This window comes from Neophocaena asiaeorientalis, unplaced genomic scaffold, assembly GCF_003031525.2.
Source record: "Neophocaena asiaeorientalis asiaeorientalis breed wild unplaced genomic scaffold, Neophocaena_asiaeorientalis_V1.1 scaffold266, whole genome shotgun sequence".
NCBI classification, from domain to species: domain Eukaryota; kingdom Metazoa; phylum Chordata; class Mammalia; order Artiodactyla; family Phocoenidae; genus Neophocaena; species Neophocaena asiaeorientalis.
In genome coordinates, this window is record NW_020172449.1 from 109151 (window position 1) to 125913 (window position 16763).

A 16763-nucleotide genomic window follows, 5' to 3' on the forward strand; every position below is an offset into this window, starting at 1 on the left:
TAATCCTCCCCCTTGTTAAGGGCCAACTATATATATAAATATATGTAAATGAATGTATACAAAGACTGTGTATGGTAACAATCTACATGCACATAGAGTCAGAATAAGTGAGACCAGGTGATACAATTTGAAAGCAGGCCCAAGGGCCTCTGATCAATACAGCTGCTACATAGCCACGTTGCCTGAAAGTCCTCTCAGGGTCTTTACCCTTGGGAGTGTACAAGGCATCTCATGCTCACTCTCCCTGTCTTCTCCATGAACACAAGCCAAGGCCTCCCAGTTGTTACAGCCCTGGAGCTACTGCTCCACCATGGGCCAGCCGGGTGCTGGAGTGGAAGACTAGAAAACAGGGCCTGATGTGGTAGCTGCCAGCTCAGCCTCTAAACATACCCCCTACCATTGAATCCTGGCTCCTCCATAAGGTTAGCATGTGATTTATATAAGCCATCTCAGTTCTCTGGATTTTCTTTATATCTGCAAAGTGCAGATAATAATAGCATCCACCTCCCAAGGTCTTGTGAGGATGGACTGAGGTCGTATACATACAGCATATAAGTCTGGGACATAATAAATATTTAGCAAATGATCATTATTATCATTACCATCAGTATTGGTTTCTTTGTCTTTCCCATGCAAAATCCAGCTTGCAGAAAACACATTGACACTAAAACCACATCCTCCAGAAACTGCTTTAGGACCCCCATATACATCCAGCTTTGTCACGACGCACACAAGCACACATGTTCCTCACCTACAACAAGGGTGGGTAAGTGCAGAGCTTCTCTAGTTAGGCTCCTTAGCCCCAAGATACCTACCACTAATCAAACAATATTCTACTGCATAAATTAATACAGCCTCAGCATCTGACATGCCCAGAAAAATGTAACTGCTGTTCATTAACTTCAGAATTAGTCTCTTATTCCTTTTCCTTGATCAGACAATTTTGCAAAAGTAAATATCTAAAAACCCCCAAAACAGAGCAGCAAATTGTACTTTTTTTTCCATTGAAAGACTCCCCTATTTGGGGGTACTAGATCACATTATAACATTGCAAAACTGTCAGAGTGTAATTAAACCGTGTTGCTTCACATTCCTGATGTGGCAATTGTTTAAGACAGGGCTTTATAAAGGACCAAATGAAAGCAGTGAGTGACATGGGATGCTCTGAACTTCAGGGTACCCATCAGGAGAAGGGGCAGAAGGAAGGCCAGGAGAGGTAGTTTTTGAAGACGAGGCCATGTTCAGTCTGAAGATGCTTCCACTTCTGCTGTTACTCCACGTGCAGCTTTCCAAGGCCTTTCTAGTACATTCTGAATTCCTAGAAGAGAAAACTACAAAAATTGTTCAGGTAACTCAACTATCAATTAGGTGGGCAGTTGATTTGCTGGTGATGAGGAAATCATTTGGGTTCTCTTCTCTTTTTAGTTAAAGCAGCCTGAAAGAATTATGTGAATGATTTGTTTGAGGTTAAACATCTGGTTTCAATGATTTGGAGAGTTCCAAGCTGGGCCCTCTGAAAGCCAGGCATGCAAACAAGCTGGGCTCTTCAAACCCTCAGAAAATACTGCTGCCAAGCTGCTGCAGCTGGAGAAAACTTTTAGAAGGAATGGTTTTAATTATAAAATGATTTTCTTTCTCACTTACCTAAGATTTTCCCTTCTGGTGTATCTGCAACACAGTTACGACATGACTGGTGCTTTCTACATGGACTTGTTTTGCAGCCAAAAATCTCAGGTGTACATAGAGCACGAGGATGGGAAACTCTAAGGAACTAGAAATCAGTTCATAGTGTAATCATATTTCCTAAAACCAGGTTGTGGGGCTGTTTATAAACTCTTGAAAGCACTGTAAAAGCAAAACTGATAACTTTTCTCCATTGTTTCACAGTATGAAAGTCAGGCCAAATTTTTAAAGAAACACAAGGGAATGCTGTCAGAAATTTGTCATGCACAATTTTCTTAGCATTACAGTTTTAGAAAAGCATTTCTTCTTGTTGATATTTTTCTTTCACTTAAAAAAATATATTTCTTACAATGATAACAGTAACCCATGGGCTAATAGAAGTGATTAAGTACTTACTCTGTACAAAGCGCCCTGATTAGCATTTCACAAACATTGTCTCATATCATCCTACAACAATCCTATGAGGGCAGCGGATTATTATTTCCACTTTAGAGACAAATGTGAATCTGAAGTCATCTAAGTGATGTGTCCAAGGACACAAAATTAAGCTGTGGCAGAGCTAAGATTTGAACCCAAATCTATCTGATCTCAAAGCCTGTGTGAGCACAAAATTGCTCTGTCCTGTGTCACTTGCAAAGTGCCACTTAAGGATGCTTAAGGTGAGAGAAAGAAGTTTCATGATTGGCTTGTTAACACCCCTCAGAACCTTCTTAATGAGTTTTGGCCCCTCCCAAAGAGTTACTGTGGTGGATAAAATGCTAATGACAGTGATGCTGCTGTTGCCCCAAAACATGTTTGGAATTCTTCTTTTGAAGACGTTAATTCTCATTTGAGAAGCAACATGGTGAATTGGGACCTGATTATCTTCTTGGCAAGTTCCTTATTTCTCTGCATCTTCATGTCTTAATATGTATGATTAAACCTTCTCTACAGTAGTGAAAAGAGGATTAAAAAAGAGAATCTGCATTGCTGCAACTAATGCTTCAAGGAGTCAATAAATGCTGATGCTGTTTTTTTTCTTTTATTAAAAATAAGGCAGTCTCCTGACTGTGTACTAGCATTTTGCTTGAGGATGTGGAACTCATCCCTTATGAAATACCTATTTTTATGCATAAATATTAACTGTAGCACTGAATGGATGGACTGTTCTTTCCAGAAGGCAATGTTCTCTCCAAGTCAACCAGAAAATTTGTGCTTTTATCTTTGTGACTATCAGGTTATTAGTTTCGGTTTGACCTCTGCAATAACTTAAAAAGGAATGCAAAATGCACAGAGAACTGAAGGAAATTTCACAGCAAATCTGTTACATGTTTGACTTTCTCCAGAATTACCTAGAAAAGTTCTACCAATTACCAAGGTACAAATATCAGTCTGAAAGGAAGAACAGCGCTAGTGTGATTGTTGAGAAGCTTAAAGAAATGCAGCAATTCTTTGGGCTGAACATAACGGGGAAGCCAAATGAGGAAACCTTGGAGATCATGGGAAAGCCTCGCTGTGGAGTGCCCGATACTGGCAATTTTATGATAACTCCAGGAAACCCCAAGTGGAAACAAACTAATCTGACCTACAGGTAATATTTCTAGAGTTTGAGAATTCACTCATTCAGCCCATGTTTACTGAACACTTATGATGTGTCAGGCACTGTTCTAGGATTCGGAATACACTGGAGACAAACAAATGAATAAATATCCCTGCTCTTGTAGAGTTTAGATTCTAGTGACTGAGTATGAGAATGAAAGGGTAAAGATCCCATGGGTTCTTTTCAATCCAAAGCCTGCCATTTTTGTCTTCTTTCTCTATCAATCTACATAGGACTATGGCAATGTTAGGCTGTCTCTCTAAGAATTCACTGTAGGACCCAAAAAAGGCTTAATCATTGCTGGAGAGAATCTATCCCCACCATTCATGCATCTTGATGATAATAACAATAATAATGATACCCAATGCTTGTTGAATACTACTATTTGCCAAGTAGTGAACTAAATGCTTTACATACATTTAATCCCACAACAACCTTATGAGAGGGGTACTATTTTATTATCCTCATTTTATGAATAAGGAAACTGAGTTTAAAGACATGTAGTAACTGGTCCAGAACCTACGTCTGTCTTCAACCCTAAGTCCTGCACCCCTCGTTGCACCCTCTTCAGTGGTAGCACATCACATATGCACAAACTCCAAACTAGAGCAATTCAATCTACTGATGGACTGCTGTTGTAAACAATAATGAACCCTTCACACACCTTCTCATTTTGAAGGATTATTAACTATACCCCAGACTTGTCAGAGGCTGAAGTGGAAACAGCTCTTGAGAAAGCCTTTAAACTCTGGAGTCGCGTGTCACCCCTGAACTTCACCAAGACCTCACAGGAAGAAGCAGATATCAAGATTGCCTTTCTCCAAGGAGGTAGGCTCAAAGTAGTCATGCTCGATTTTGCTTTCCCTGGCTAAACTGAGACTTGGCAAATACCTAATACAAATCGTTTTATTTCAGATCATGGGGACAATTCTCCATTTGACGGACCCAATGGAATCCTTGCTCATGCCTTTCAGCCAGGCCCAGGTATTGGAGGAGATGTTCATTTTGATGCAGAAGAAACATGGACCAAAACCTTCAGAAGTAAGTTAACCAAGGTTATGTCCACATGCAGCTTCTAAATGAACTTTTGCACATTAGAATTTGCCCTCCTACACACACACACACACACACACACACACACACAGCCAAGTTATTGTAACATTTCACACTCACACAAACTGATCATTTAAAATTCTTGCTACCTCAAGATACTAAGTTAATTTAGGTTTAGAAAAAATCCTGAAGCTAAATTCTGACCTTGTTTCCTAAGGCAGGAATCAGAAAACAACAGATCATGGCTAAGTCCTTCCTGGTCCTATTTGTATAAATAAAGTTTTATTGGAACAGGGCCACATACTCTTTTGTTTATGTATCATCTATGGTCGCTTTCATACCACAATAACAAAGCTGAGTGGTTGACACAGAGACCATACAGCTCATAAAAATCTAAAATATTTACTATCTGGACTCTTTTTTTTTTTTTTTTTGTGGTATGCGGGCCTCTCACTGTTGTGGCCTCTCCCATTGTGGAGCACAGGCTCCGGAAGCGCAGGCTCAGCGGCCATGGCTCACGGGCCCAGCCACTCTGTGGCATGTGGGATCTTCCCGGACCGGGGCACGAACCCGCGTCCCCTGCATTGGCAGGTGGACTCTCAACCACGGCGCCACCAGGGAAGCCCCTATCTGGACTCTTATAGAAAAAGTTTGCTTACCATTGCTTTAGGGTATGTATTTTAATATTGTGAAATTTAATGATGTTTGAAAAAGATTCCTATTTTTGGAAATTCAGAAATAATTGGTTTATTTAGAAAACTGACCTATTTAGGAAAGAGCAGCCATCTAGTTATTCTCGTTCATCTGGTGATTTCATCTTCGTGGAGCTCTTTTTCAATGATACGTTTCCAAATAGCAAACTACCCCTTTCAGGAGAAGACTCAGAGTAAGAAGAAGACCACCTGAAGGGAAGAACTGAGAATAATGAGAGGTATATTCAGACCATATGGTACTTTACAAGGCTACAGGGTAACAAGAGGCCAAAGAACACTTTTTAGAAAATAATAGGAAAGGAGCCTTTTACCATTGCTTGGGACCTGTTCCTCTCACCATTTTCTCAACATAAATGTTCTGAGTGTTTATTCTACCCAAGTCCCTGTGCTAGGAGCTGTGAGTACCCAAAGATAATAAACACTCCCCACGACTTTGCATTCCTATTGCCCTCCCCACTAGTTCAGACGGTCATTACCTCTTACCTGAATTAACTGGTCCAGATTCCCACCTGGACTGTTCACCTCTGATCTCGGCTCCCTCTAATTTTCCCCAGCACTGTAAGAAGTTTTGTCCTTGGAAAGCCCATCTTTACATTTGGAAAGCCCAGTGTTTACATTTTCCAGACCAAATATGTCCACATACCTTCACTTGACACCGAAAGCTCTTGGAGATCTTCCAAACTCATCTTTCGTGGCTTGTCTTCATATTTCACACACAGCAGTCACATGGCACATTCACTGTTTCTAGATCACACCATGTGCTTTCCAACTGCCCTACATTTGCTCACATTGCTTCCTTTTCCTGAAACGCCTTTCCCCACACCTTAAGCCCCAACTTTCAAAATCCCTCTTTTCCATGCTACGTCAAATGCCACCCCCATCCTGTCTTTCAGCTGGAAATGAAGCCTTCCTCTCAGAATAACAACAGCCTTGATTTTTTCTTCTCTAAGTGCCCTCCTCATTATTCTGTGCATTCTATTTGTTTGCACACATCTCCCCTTTTCATCTATGCATCATGACAAATCTCCCAGAGCCCCTTGCCCAGTACTCCAGACACTCAAAGATGTTTTTTAAAGCATTTACGAATGCAAAATGGAAGGATGTGATGATCAAGAAAGAAAGTCTTGGAGCATGGGTAGAATATTACAAGGCTAATTATCATCAGGAAGTTGAACATGGTGATAAGAACACAGGTCTTGCCATCATACCTGGATTCAACCCCAGCTCTACCACTTATTAGTTGCAAGGCCAATATAACAAGGGATTCAAAAATCTCTGGGCTTCAGTTCCTTTATCGTAAAAGTAATCTAACAATTCTTCATAAAAATGTTGTTAAGATTAAATATTATTATAATTCCTAGCATATAATAAAGTGTTATACAACTATGATTGTTTTTTAAGTAAACATGTAAGAAAATGCACAGTGTGTTTGTGAAATGGCACATAGACTAGCTGGAGTGAAGGATTCACATCAGAAATCTAGTCCTCAAATGTCTGCTGGAGCCAAATGGAGTAGTCTTGAACTTGGCAAAGGAGCTCGGGCTTTATTTGGCAGGAAGTGCAAGCCTTGAAAGTTTTTAAGCTCCCAGTTATGAAAGGCACTATGCTCATGGAAGTTAAAAGATAAGGGTAGGAAGCAATAAGAAGCAGTGTTTGTCTCTTTCTGGTGGAAAATTCCTGAATCTTCCTGGAGAGCTCAGAATCAAGGAAGAGCTGGTGCTGAGTGGTCAGGGAGCCAAAGTGAGTCAGCTCTGCATCTGAGGCCACTCTTGCTGCCTGGCAGACTGAGACTCTCCTCATGGGGCTGTGGGCCTGGGAGACTGGGGGGGGGGTGCATGGGAGGAGAGGGCTTTTGAGAGTCATGAGACCTGTGATGGCCCTGCCATCATTTGCCTGAGCCCCAGGCCCATGAAATATGGGAATTGGAATAAAAGCAGCAGTCTTTCTTGGTTCTAAGATTTGGTGAGGACCTCATACTCACCTAATCTTAACCTATAGCCCCTACCTTGATTCCTTCCAATCTCCATTTCTTCAGGTACCTGAAGAGGAAAGGAAAAAGGCAGGCATGGGAAAGGCTGTTTCTCCAGGGAGTTTTGGCTCAGAAGCCGCATTCCTTGAGATCCTATTTCCACCACCCTTCAGTCTATTTGGAGCCATTCACCACACATGCTTGCATTTCAGATTACAACTTGTTTCTTGTTGCTGCCCATGAATTTGGCCATTCCGTGGGGCTGGCTCATTCCTCTGACCCTGGTGCCTTGATGTATCCCAACTACGCTTTCAGTGAGCCCAGCACCTACTCGCTCTCTCAAGATGACATCAATGGCATTCAGGCCATCTATGGTAAGGTCATCTGAAGAGCAGCAGTACCTGGTGAGACCTGGCCATGTCAGGGACGTTCATTGCAGTCTTGGCTATGGTGATCGAAGTTAGAGGGCACCTGGGAGTCCATCGGGAGGAGAATATATGCGTAAAATCTGGTGAATGCCTGCCATAGAGTAATGTACAGCACCGAGAAGCACTGAATCAGATGTACATAGATGAGTCTTTAAAACATTGTGCTTCCTGGAAAAGAAAGAGAATGATACATGTTACTCAGTGTATAAATTACATAATACATGAATCTACACAAATTAAATATGTATACAGACAAAGCAAGGCATTTTCAAGAAACATGCTAACAAACATATATATTGAACATATCAAGATTGTTGTCTGTGGGGGAAAGAGGGGAGTGGGGATGGAGTATAGAGAGAAAGAAACATCTTTTAAAGACAGGACTGATACTTTTCAGGGAGGGATATAGAGGCCTTTGCCTCTGTCTAAGTATTGTCTGATAAGACCATTGCATCTCTCTTTCCTCTTGCCCTCCTGCCCCCTAGTGGCTGTAATAACAAGAAACCAGAGAAGAGGTTTGCAGCTCTCTAAAAATAAAAAAATTTTTTAAATGTTTTGTTGATTGGAAGGGAGTGTCGTGGAGTTGAATTGTGTAAAACATTCTCCCTCTCTGGTTGGACAGCAGTACAAAACGAAGCATGCCAGGGTCCCACAACTACGAATTTTATTCATGACAGTAGAATTTTCAGGGATGATGAGACCTAGTCTAACTGCCTCTACTCCCCAATTCCTTTTCCCCTGAAAACACCTCCCTTTCTAACTTGCCCATATTTGAACTGTTAGCAGCCTTTCATTCTACAATGGGAAAATACATTAAAATTTAAATACTTATAGAAAAAAATACTGCTACATTTTGATTTAGATTTGTGCTGTGGGGGCCTCTTTCCAGAAGGTGGATTTTAGTGAGAAAGGAGAAAGTAGATATTGAGTGACTAAAAATGCAGAAAGAGGAGGCAAGAAGGGAACGAAGCATGGGATTCTAATTTTAAACTGGCAGAGAGGAGGGGGAAGAATTCAAATTTCTTTATTTCACAACTTAGCTTGGAACTCTCCCTAACATTACCATTACGCTTTTATTTTTGTTTCTTTTTTTTTTAATTGGGGAATAGTTGTTTTGCAATGTTGTGTTAGTTTCTACTGTACAGCGAAGTGGAGTTCCCTGTGCTATACCTCAGGTTCTTATGAGTTATCTATTTTATGCATATTAGTGTATATATGTCAATCCCAATCTCCCAATTCATCTTACCCCCCTCTTTTATTTTAAAAAATAAAACTTTTAAGAGGGCCTAATGTGTGATTACTTTAATGTCTTATAGGATAGTCAGCTAGCATTTCTTTTCATATGAAGACCCTTCACCAGCCTGAGAAGTAACTGAAATACACCAAAATTCACCCTGGACTCATGCTTATAAAAAGTCTTTTTACTTTCAGGACCTTCGAGCAACCCTGTGCAACCTACTGGACCAACCACACCCACAGCCTGTGACCCCAGACTGACATTTGATGCTATCACTACACTCCGCGGAGAAATACTTTTCTTTAAAGACAAGTATAAGAATGAACTATTCCTTCCTTTGACTTCTTTAACTGGCATAACTTAAAACTGGATTCTAATTAAGTCATATATTACACATTACCCAGCTTTTCCTTTGAATTCTATGCATACGAATCTCATTGGAATTGATAGTGCTTTCTGGGTAAATCAAAACATCCAGGAAAAGAAAAATAAAAGCTAAAACATCTGTAAGCATTTAGATGTTTGTGATGATGTAAACAGATATGGACTCTAGCTGTTGGGAACTCTATAGCTGGGTTTACCCAACACCAAAATAGCATTCAATTCCACCCAAATTCATTCAAGTGAATGGAAACTGTTACTTAATAAGCTGCAGGGAAAATCATCTGACTGAATTTTTCAATTTTCCATTGGCATTCTATGATTGTGCACTCACAGGCTGAGTGTACTTGTATTGCTTTTGCTAGAATATTCTAAATATTCTCATCATATTGTAGCAACAATAATGAAAGAGACTAACAAAATAAAACTTGTCAGTGTGTGAGGACGCAGGTAATGTAAAATGTAATCAAATAAAGTCACTCCTATCAGCTCGTCTGAAAACTGTAAAGTACTCACCAGATGGACAGTATCACCATAAAGTGCTGGCCATATGCTGGTCACTGTGCTGGAAGCATTGCCTTCACTGTATGTTATAACCTCCCAGCAATCTTGTAGGATCAATACCAGCCCAAGACTCACAGAAGCTGCCTGCTTAGACTATTGTGTGTGGTTTTCTCCCTTGTGTTCCATTAGGTACTTCTGGAGAAAGCATCCTCACCTACGAAGAGTCGAACTCAATTTCATTTCTCTCTTCTGGCCATCCCTGGTAAATGGTATACAGGCTGCTTATGAGGATTTTGACAAGGACCTAATTTTCGTATTCAAAGGTAACTGCCTAAGGTTTTCATCTTATTTTAGTTCCTCCTGAAGGGAAGGGCAGGACTTCTTTGTGGACCCTTCCAGGTTCAAGGAGGTGAGTCAAGGAGAGAGTGTTAGGCTAGCTGGGCTTTTGTCACGAGACCTGGGTTGGGTCGCATCTCCACCACTAAATGCTGTATGAACTTGAGCATGTTGTACCTTCTTCAGGCATCAGTTTTCTCATCTACAAAATGAGAACACTTTATTAGACCACCTTTAGCCTTCCTCCACCCTCATCCCAGATATAATTTTCTAAGACTCCCCAAGGCTCTAGTTCTCTGTATAGAAGTCACAGGAGGTAAGACGTTCAAGTATGGGGCCCTGAGTGTCAGGCTAAGAAGTCGGAAATGTTTTACAGGTTCCAGGAAATCACTAGAGTTATCATAGCCCAATGGTCTTGACTTTACCACCTCTATCTTTTCAAGACTATTTTTTCCATTTTCATTTCTATGATGAATTTATGCAAAGATTAAGAATTGGTATACATTTTGTAGGAATGGAAAAACTTTATCTAATATATAACCTGAATCATTGGCAGGCAATCAGTACTGGGCTCTAAGTGGCTATGATATTCAGCAAGGTTATCCCAAGAATATAGCAAACTATGGCTTCCCAAGCAGTGTCCAAGCAATAGATGCAGCTGTTTCCTACAGGGGAAAGACATACTTCTTTGTAAACAACCAATTCTGGAGGTAAGATAACCTATTTTTTCCATTAGAAATTGAAATCTGTGTTTCTTTACCTTCTTTACAAACCATCATTGATTAGGCAACTGAAGGTTAAAAATATCTAGGTGGTCTCTGATAGGCATTCTTTTTCACAAGATGATTGATGTTGCTCTGGCTTTTGAAAATTTTACAAAGTTAAGATTCCTGCACAGTGGTATTGAGGATTCTATATCCTGAAACAGAGCAAACTTTAATAAAACACTAAAATGGGACGCAAAGAAAGAGTTAGGCTAATTCTCATTTATTAATTAAATTCTAAGAGTTAAATTCTACTACACTCAAGTAAATGTTATACAGAACTTGATTCCCAACTTGAAATTATTATTTATATTTATTCAGATAGAGACTATGAACTAATTAAGTAAAAGCCTTAGAACATATAAGCTCTCCTTTTTAAAATAACACTGCCCCAACAATCAGAAGCCTGTTTTCGTATTAGTGATACCCATATATTTTATAAATATGTATGTACGCTTAGGTAGAGAAGTTAACCACTGTTAGTTTCCCAGTAAATAGGACATTGTGAAGAACAAATGAGAAAATATGTGTGAAGGCATTATGTAAAGTACATACAATTTAAATAAAACTATTAATCACTGTACACTGTATTGGTCTTAAATGTGGGACAATTATTTTTTCTCATCAGATATGATGACCAAAGTCAATCCATGGAACCAGGTTATCCCAAAAGCATAGCAAGTAGCTTTCAAGGAATAGAAAGTAGAGTTGATGCCGTTTTCCAGAAGAACTGTAAGTAGAAGAAAAAAAAAACTTAATAAATTAAAAAAAAAATTTTAAGTAGCTCATTTGCATTGCAAAGTTATATTAGGACAGGAGTGGGGTCTTTTTAATTGAAAACATCCAAGATCTGCTACAAGCTAATTCAATACATTATATCTTTTTTTTTTTCTTATAGCCTTCTTCCTTTTCTTCAGTGGACCAAGATATTATGCATTTGATCTTAGTGCTCGTAGGATTACTAGAGTTGAAAGAAGCAATAGATGGCTTAACTGTAGATAAAGCTGAAGCAAAATCAAGTGTGTTTGTGTCCATTTTCTGAATATCGAAGGGAGATCTAATCTGCATATCTATTACATTGTGTCCTATTTATACTTTTCTCAACAATAAGTAATATTGTTTGCTCTTACTGTATTCATTGGACTGATCCTCACTGAAAATACGTTTGCAGTATTCCACTGTTTGCAGAGGCTGATTTTGTCCTAAATTCCATCTCAGGTTAGTGAATCCATCACAAGGAGAAGGAAATTAAGCCTTCTTTGCCACCTCAATATTCATTGTTTCATCACTTGCTATTTGACTTCTAAAATGACCATTTATTCTTAAGTCTTTTAAATATGTCTTAAGTGTAACTGCTACATGTAATTTAGCACTGGTTTTGGTTAGAGGTAAGGATTATGAACAACATAAATAGTACACATTGCCTTTTGCCAAAAATGTGGTGCTATTTTCCACTCTTGGAAAGAAATATTGTTGATACTTGTTGTGGATTGAATTGTGTCCCCCCAGAAAAGTATGTTGAAGTCCTGACTCCAGGTACCTACAGATGTACCTAATTTGGAACTAGCATCTTTGAGGATGTAATTAGTTAACATGAGGTTATACTGGATCAGAGTATGCCTAAAAACTGATGTTCTTATAAGAGGAGAGACATAGACACACAGTGGAGAAGGCCATGTAAAGATAGAGACAGGATTGGAATGACGCATCTACATGCCACGGATTGCTGGCAACCACCAGAAACTGGAAGAGGCAAGGAAGGATCCTCCCTAGAGCCTTCAGAGAGAAGAACATGGCCCTCCTGACACCTTGATTTTGAATTTGTAACTTCCAAATTGTGATTTTAAAAAGTTCTGTTGTTTTAAGCTACGAAGTTTGTGATACTTTGTTAAGGCAGCTCTAGGAAGCTGATACAGTACACCTGAACTTATGGAAATGAATCGGTACAGAAATACAGACTTGCAACCCCAGTAAAGATTACTGGCATCTTCCCAGGGGAGCAACAAAAAGGAGGGGTACCACTTCCTCTCCCGCCTCCTGGCTTCTAGAGTTCAAGAAAATGGGCCAGTTAAATCTGTTGTTCCTTATTCCTGGGATCCTCAGGAGGACACCCTCTACAGATAACCAGGGTTTGCTGCACAAACAAAATAGTGTTGGGCACAAAATTCAATAAGTCTCATTTAATTGAGTTAAACTGAGCTTAGATGCATAAATTTGCTAATGGCTCTTTTCCGTTAAGAACTTTAAGATTTGTGGTATCATAATGACTAGCCTAGACATTAAAATCATTATAATGTCGTATCTGCAGTTGTTAGAATGTAATGCAGTACAGCTTATTACACAATAAAACATGTGAATTGTAAAATATATTTATCACTAGCACATCCTTTTTTCTTTTCCTGTTAAAGTTTTTAACCCCCACAGATGATTGATTTTGTATACTTTGATACTTTTTTCTGGTTCAAAATTTATCTATTAAATGATTTCAAAATAAATATTTTAAATGACCAACTTGTGATGTACTATAATTTCTTAAGATACTACCACATAGTTCATCTAAAGTATAAAAAGGAAATTTCAATATATTTGCAACCATTTTCCTTTATCAGAAATATTACAACATTGATATTAAACTTTTAGATATTACTTCACAGGTTTATGAAATATTTTATCAATATTCTATGTCCTCAAAGATTCCCTCAATTATGTCAACACATTATTCTCAACTTATTTTACAAGATAAGAAAATAGAAACTAGTATGTACTATAATTTCATTTATTCATTTATTCAACAATTAATCACCTACCTGTTCCAGATGCTGTGCTAGGGAAAGTGAGAGAGGCGTATAAGCAATTCATTGTATCAATGTCAAAGGGCAAAAGGACCTGTAAGACCTGGATATTTCCTTAAGAGTCAATTCCAGACTATGGCATTTTCTAAAACTTCTTATGAAATCAGTTTTTAGTAGCACGAAGATGGGAGATTCATCTCAGAACAGCTGCTAGTTGCGCCAGTTAGTTATGATAGATTTTTGGCCCAAGCTTCATCCGTACATTTTCAAGATAAGAACTGAGTTCATGTTATTTCTTTAACCATATTTCACAGTCATAGGAAGTGAACAGCAATACAAAGTATAGTAAATAATTTTTTAAATTAGCCCTTTTTTTGGTTTTCTTCTTGACAACATGTGGTATTTTTTGGATGTTACATTGAAGTTTTATGTGAGGACAAGAGATTTAAGAATCTAAGCTTAAAACTTTAAGAATGATATTACTTTTATCTTAGGTTGAGTTTCCTAAAATGCAAAGACTAAGACAAGACTTCGGTGCAGTTACTTTATTCAGGACATGGTCCCAGGAAGCAAGAGTGAGGTAGCAAGCAGAGTGAAGCAGAAAGAGGGAAAGTCAATACAAGTATGTGTTACTGAGGTTTCTACTATGGGCGCTGGGGCTCAATTCCATCAGGACCTCCTGAGAAGCTTACAGAACACCTTTCAATTGTTCAAATCTCCAGTGGATCGGAGGCTGGATCTGATCCAGCCTCCAATCCCTCCTTCAATTCCCTCCTTCAACATTAATCCTTCAATTCCCTCCCCCACTGGGTAGCTCTAAGGAATTGGCCTGTAGGCTCCATGGCAGCTCAACGCCCTGGATAGAAAGCAGAAAGACACCCAATCTGTGGTTAAGGTTGGACTTTGTCAGAGTAAGGTGAGTTACACAAGCCTGTCCACCACCATACAACTAAAATCAGAGGTATACTGAGGAGATTGTGACACGGGGCACCAGAGGCACCTCCTATAACTTTGTTGTTGGGATATTAAAATTATGGGAAATTGGAGGTGACATCTTTGGAGAAATTTACTCACCCAAGAAAAAAGGTTTACAGATACCAACACTATAGAAATCTCAATGGGACAGAGACTGCTAGTTACCTATGTTAACATGATTCCCCCCTTCCTTTGCTGCAGTAAGAACCCAATTTCATTTGAGGTAGCAATGCATCCAGCTAAGAGACTACTTTTTGTAGCCTTGCTTACAGCTAGATGTGGCCATGTGTTTAATTTCTTGCCAAAAAGTGTAAGCAGAATACTCTATGGGCTTCTGGAAAGAGACTGGGTACTTACATTCTCTACGTTCCTCCTTCCTGCTGCCTATAATGCAGATACAATTGCAGAAGCCACCTGGACCATAAGGCACTGGCACTGAGAGAGTGGTGTAGCAAGGTGTCTGTTGCCTACATCCCTGATGATGTGGTGTTGTCATACAAGCCATGGACTGCCACATCTGGCCTTCTCTTACGTGAGGAAGAAATCAATGTTTATTAATCATCTATTATTTGGGGGTTTTCTCTTACATTTTGACCAAATCTCATTCCAGCTAATACATCACATGAAGTGTCTGAAACCCGCCCCACCTCCCTGCAGTAAAGGCCATTCACTGGCAAGCCCTGTCAGCGCACACATAGTTTCCAGTCAGCTTTCCTGTCTCTCAATCTTAAACAGATTGCAGAGTACAACATATCCAAACATTGTTTAAAAAGCTTCTAATGTCAAAAACAGACGCCAAAAAAGAAACTTTGAAGAAATAGAGACAGTCCTGGGAGCAAAAGAGAATGTCAAAATAAGCAAACAAACAAAAAAAAACTTAACATTCTTTAAAAATAAGACATAATTTACATCCCAAAAACATTAACAAAATACAAAAAAGTATACTTAGAGAACTAGAAAGAGCTCTTGGAAATTAAAAATATAACTGAAATAAGAAACTCAGTAGGTGAGCTGGAAATAAAGTTGATGGAAAATAGTAAAGGATATATTGAAAACACAGAGATTTAATCCAAGAGTTCCAGAAAGAGAAAGAGGAAACTGGGTGGAAAGAAATTATCAAAGAAATAATAGAGGAAAGCTTCCTTGAATTGAAATTTTCATAATGAAAGAGCTCTCTTACTGCCAAACAATGTTAATGCAAAAAGACTCACATTAAGAGACATCATTATAAAACTTCAGAATATCTGGTTAAAAAGACTTTCAAAATTTTTCAGAAGAAAAAAGAAAAATATCAAGAATCAGAATAAAAATCTTTTCAACAACAATACTAGATTCTAGAAAACAATGGAACAGTAACTTCAAAATTCTAAGGGAGATTTATTTCAGCCTGATTTTCCATAACCAGAAACAGTCTCAGTCAAGTGTGAGGATGGAATGAATGGCATTCTAAATACGAAAAGATTAGAAACATGCATTTTCCTTGCACACTTTCTTAGACCCTCCATCCCTATTTCCCATGGCTATCTACACATATATTTGCTCCAGTCAGGACAGATTTCCTACAGCTCATTTCCGCCATGGTACCTGTTTCCTGTGACCTTCCTCCACTCATATGCCTTCTCCTTTCCTCTGTGAAAACCAAATCTCCTACACGTTCTTCAAGAGCCAGTGCAAGCTCCACTTGCTTGAAGCCTTTAGGCCACACACATCTGCAGTGATCTCTCTACCTTTTGACCCTTCTCAGTCTCTAGAATCTTCACATGCATTTTGCTACTCTTCTCATTTTATCTGGCATTAGTCTCTGTATATGTCTGAATTCTCCAACAAGATTGGAACAGTATCTTAGTGTGATAGCAAAATAGAAAGTTCTTGGTAAACATCTGATGTTTACTCAGTTAATTAGGATAATCTGATTCCTGAATCAATTGTCTTTTCATGACACCATATTTTTTTTTTTGAGAAACAGACATGGTTTATTAGAATGCAGAAAGTATCTGTATCAAGAGCAAGACAACAGATGAAATTGTATTTCTCAGAAGAAGCAACAAATTACAATTTCGCAAACATAACAGGTGATTTCAAAAAAGATAAAATTTTTTTACAAAGAAAATTATCTTTTTATGCAAATATTTTGGGCTTTCATTCAAAGGAAGATTATTTCATAAACTCTCAAGAATTTATGGATAAGAAAACCTTCAACTTTGCAAGTACAAAAGTAACTTGGAGGCTGACTTTATATTATTTTGAATTCAATAATGAACAATGACTGTGTTTACCAAACAATTGTAGATCGTGATTGCAAAATCAAGTCACCCTAAGAAAAAAAAACATATCATGACACACCCCATG

At 38.7% G+C, this 16763-nt stretch overlaps 1 protein-coding gene across 3 annotated transcripts in view; it reads left to right on the plus strand.

The window, feature by feature from the left end:
- LOC112394562 (neutrophil collagenase) overlaps nt 1-13055 on the plus strand; it is a 31626-nt gene extending 18571 nt beyond the window's left edge. The window contains exons 1-10 of one of the 3 annotated variants that reach the window (XM_024737345.1): nt 1202-1348; nt 3009-3253; nt 3942-4090; nt 4178-4303; nt 7210-7371; nt 8857-8974; nt 9737-9870; nt 10440-10593; nt 11276-11379; nt 11546-13055. In XM_024737345.1, the coding sequence (XP_024593113.1) occupies nt 1238-1348; nt 3009-3253; nt 3942-4090; nt 4178-4303; nt 7210-7371; nt 8857-8974; nt 9737-9870; nt 10440-10593; nt 11276-11379; nt 11546-11649 (1407 nt within the window). In that variant the 5' untranslated portion in view covers nt 1202-1237 and the 3' untranslated portion in view covers nt 11650-13055. Of the gene's footprint in view, nt 1-1201; nt 1349-3008; nt 3254-3941; nt 4091-4177; nt 4304-7209; nt 7372-8856; nt 8975-9736; nt 9871-10439; nt 10594-11275; nt 11380-11545 lie in introns of those variants that run through there. The other 2 variants (XM_024737346.1, XM_024737347.1) reach the window with 2 other exon arrangements.
- Nucleotides 13056-16763: the final 3708 nt, after the last annotated feature.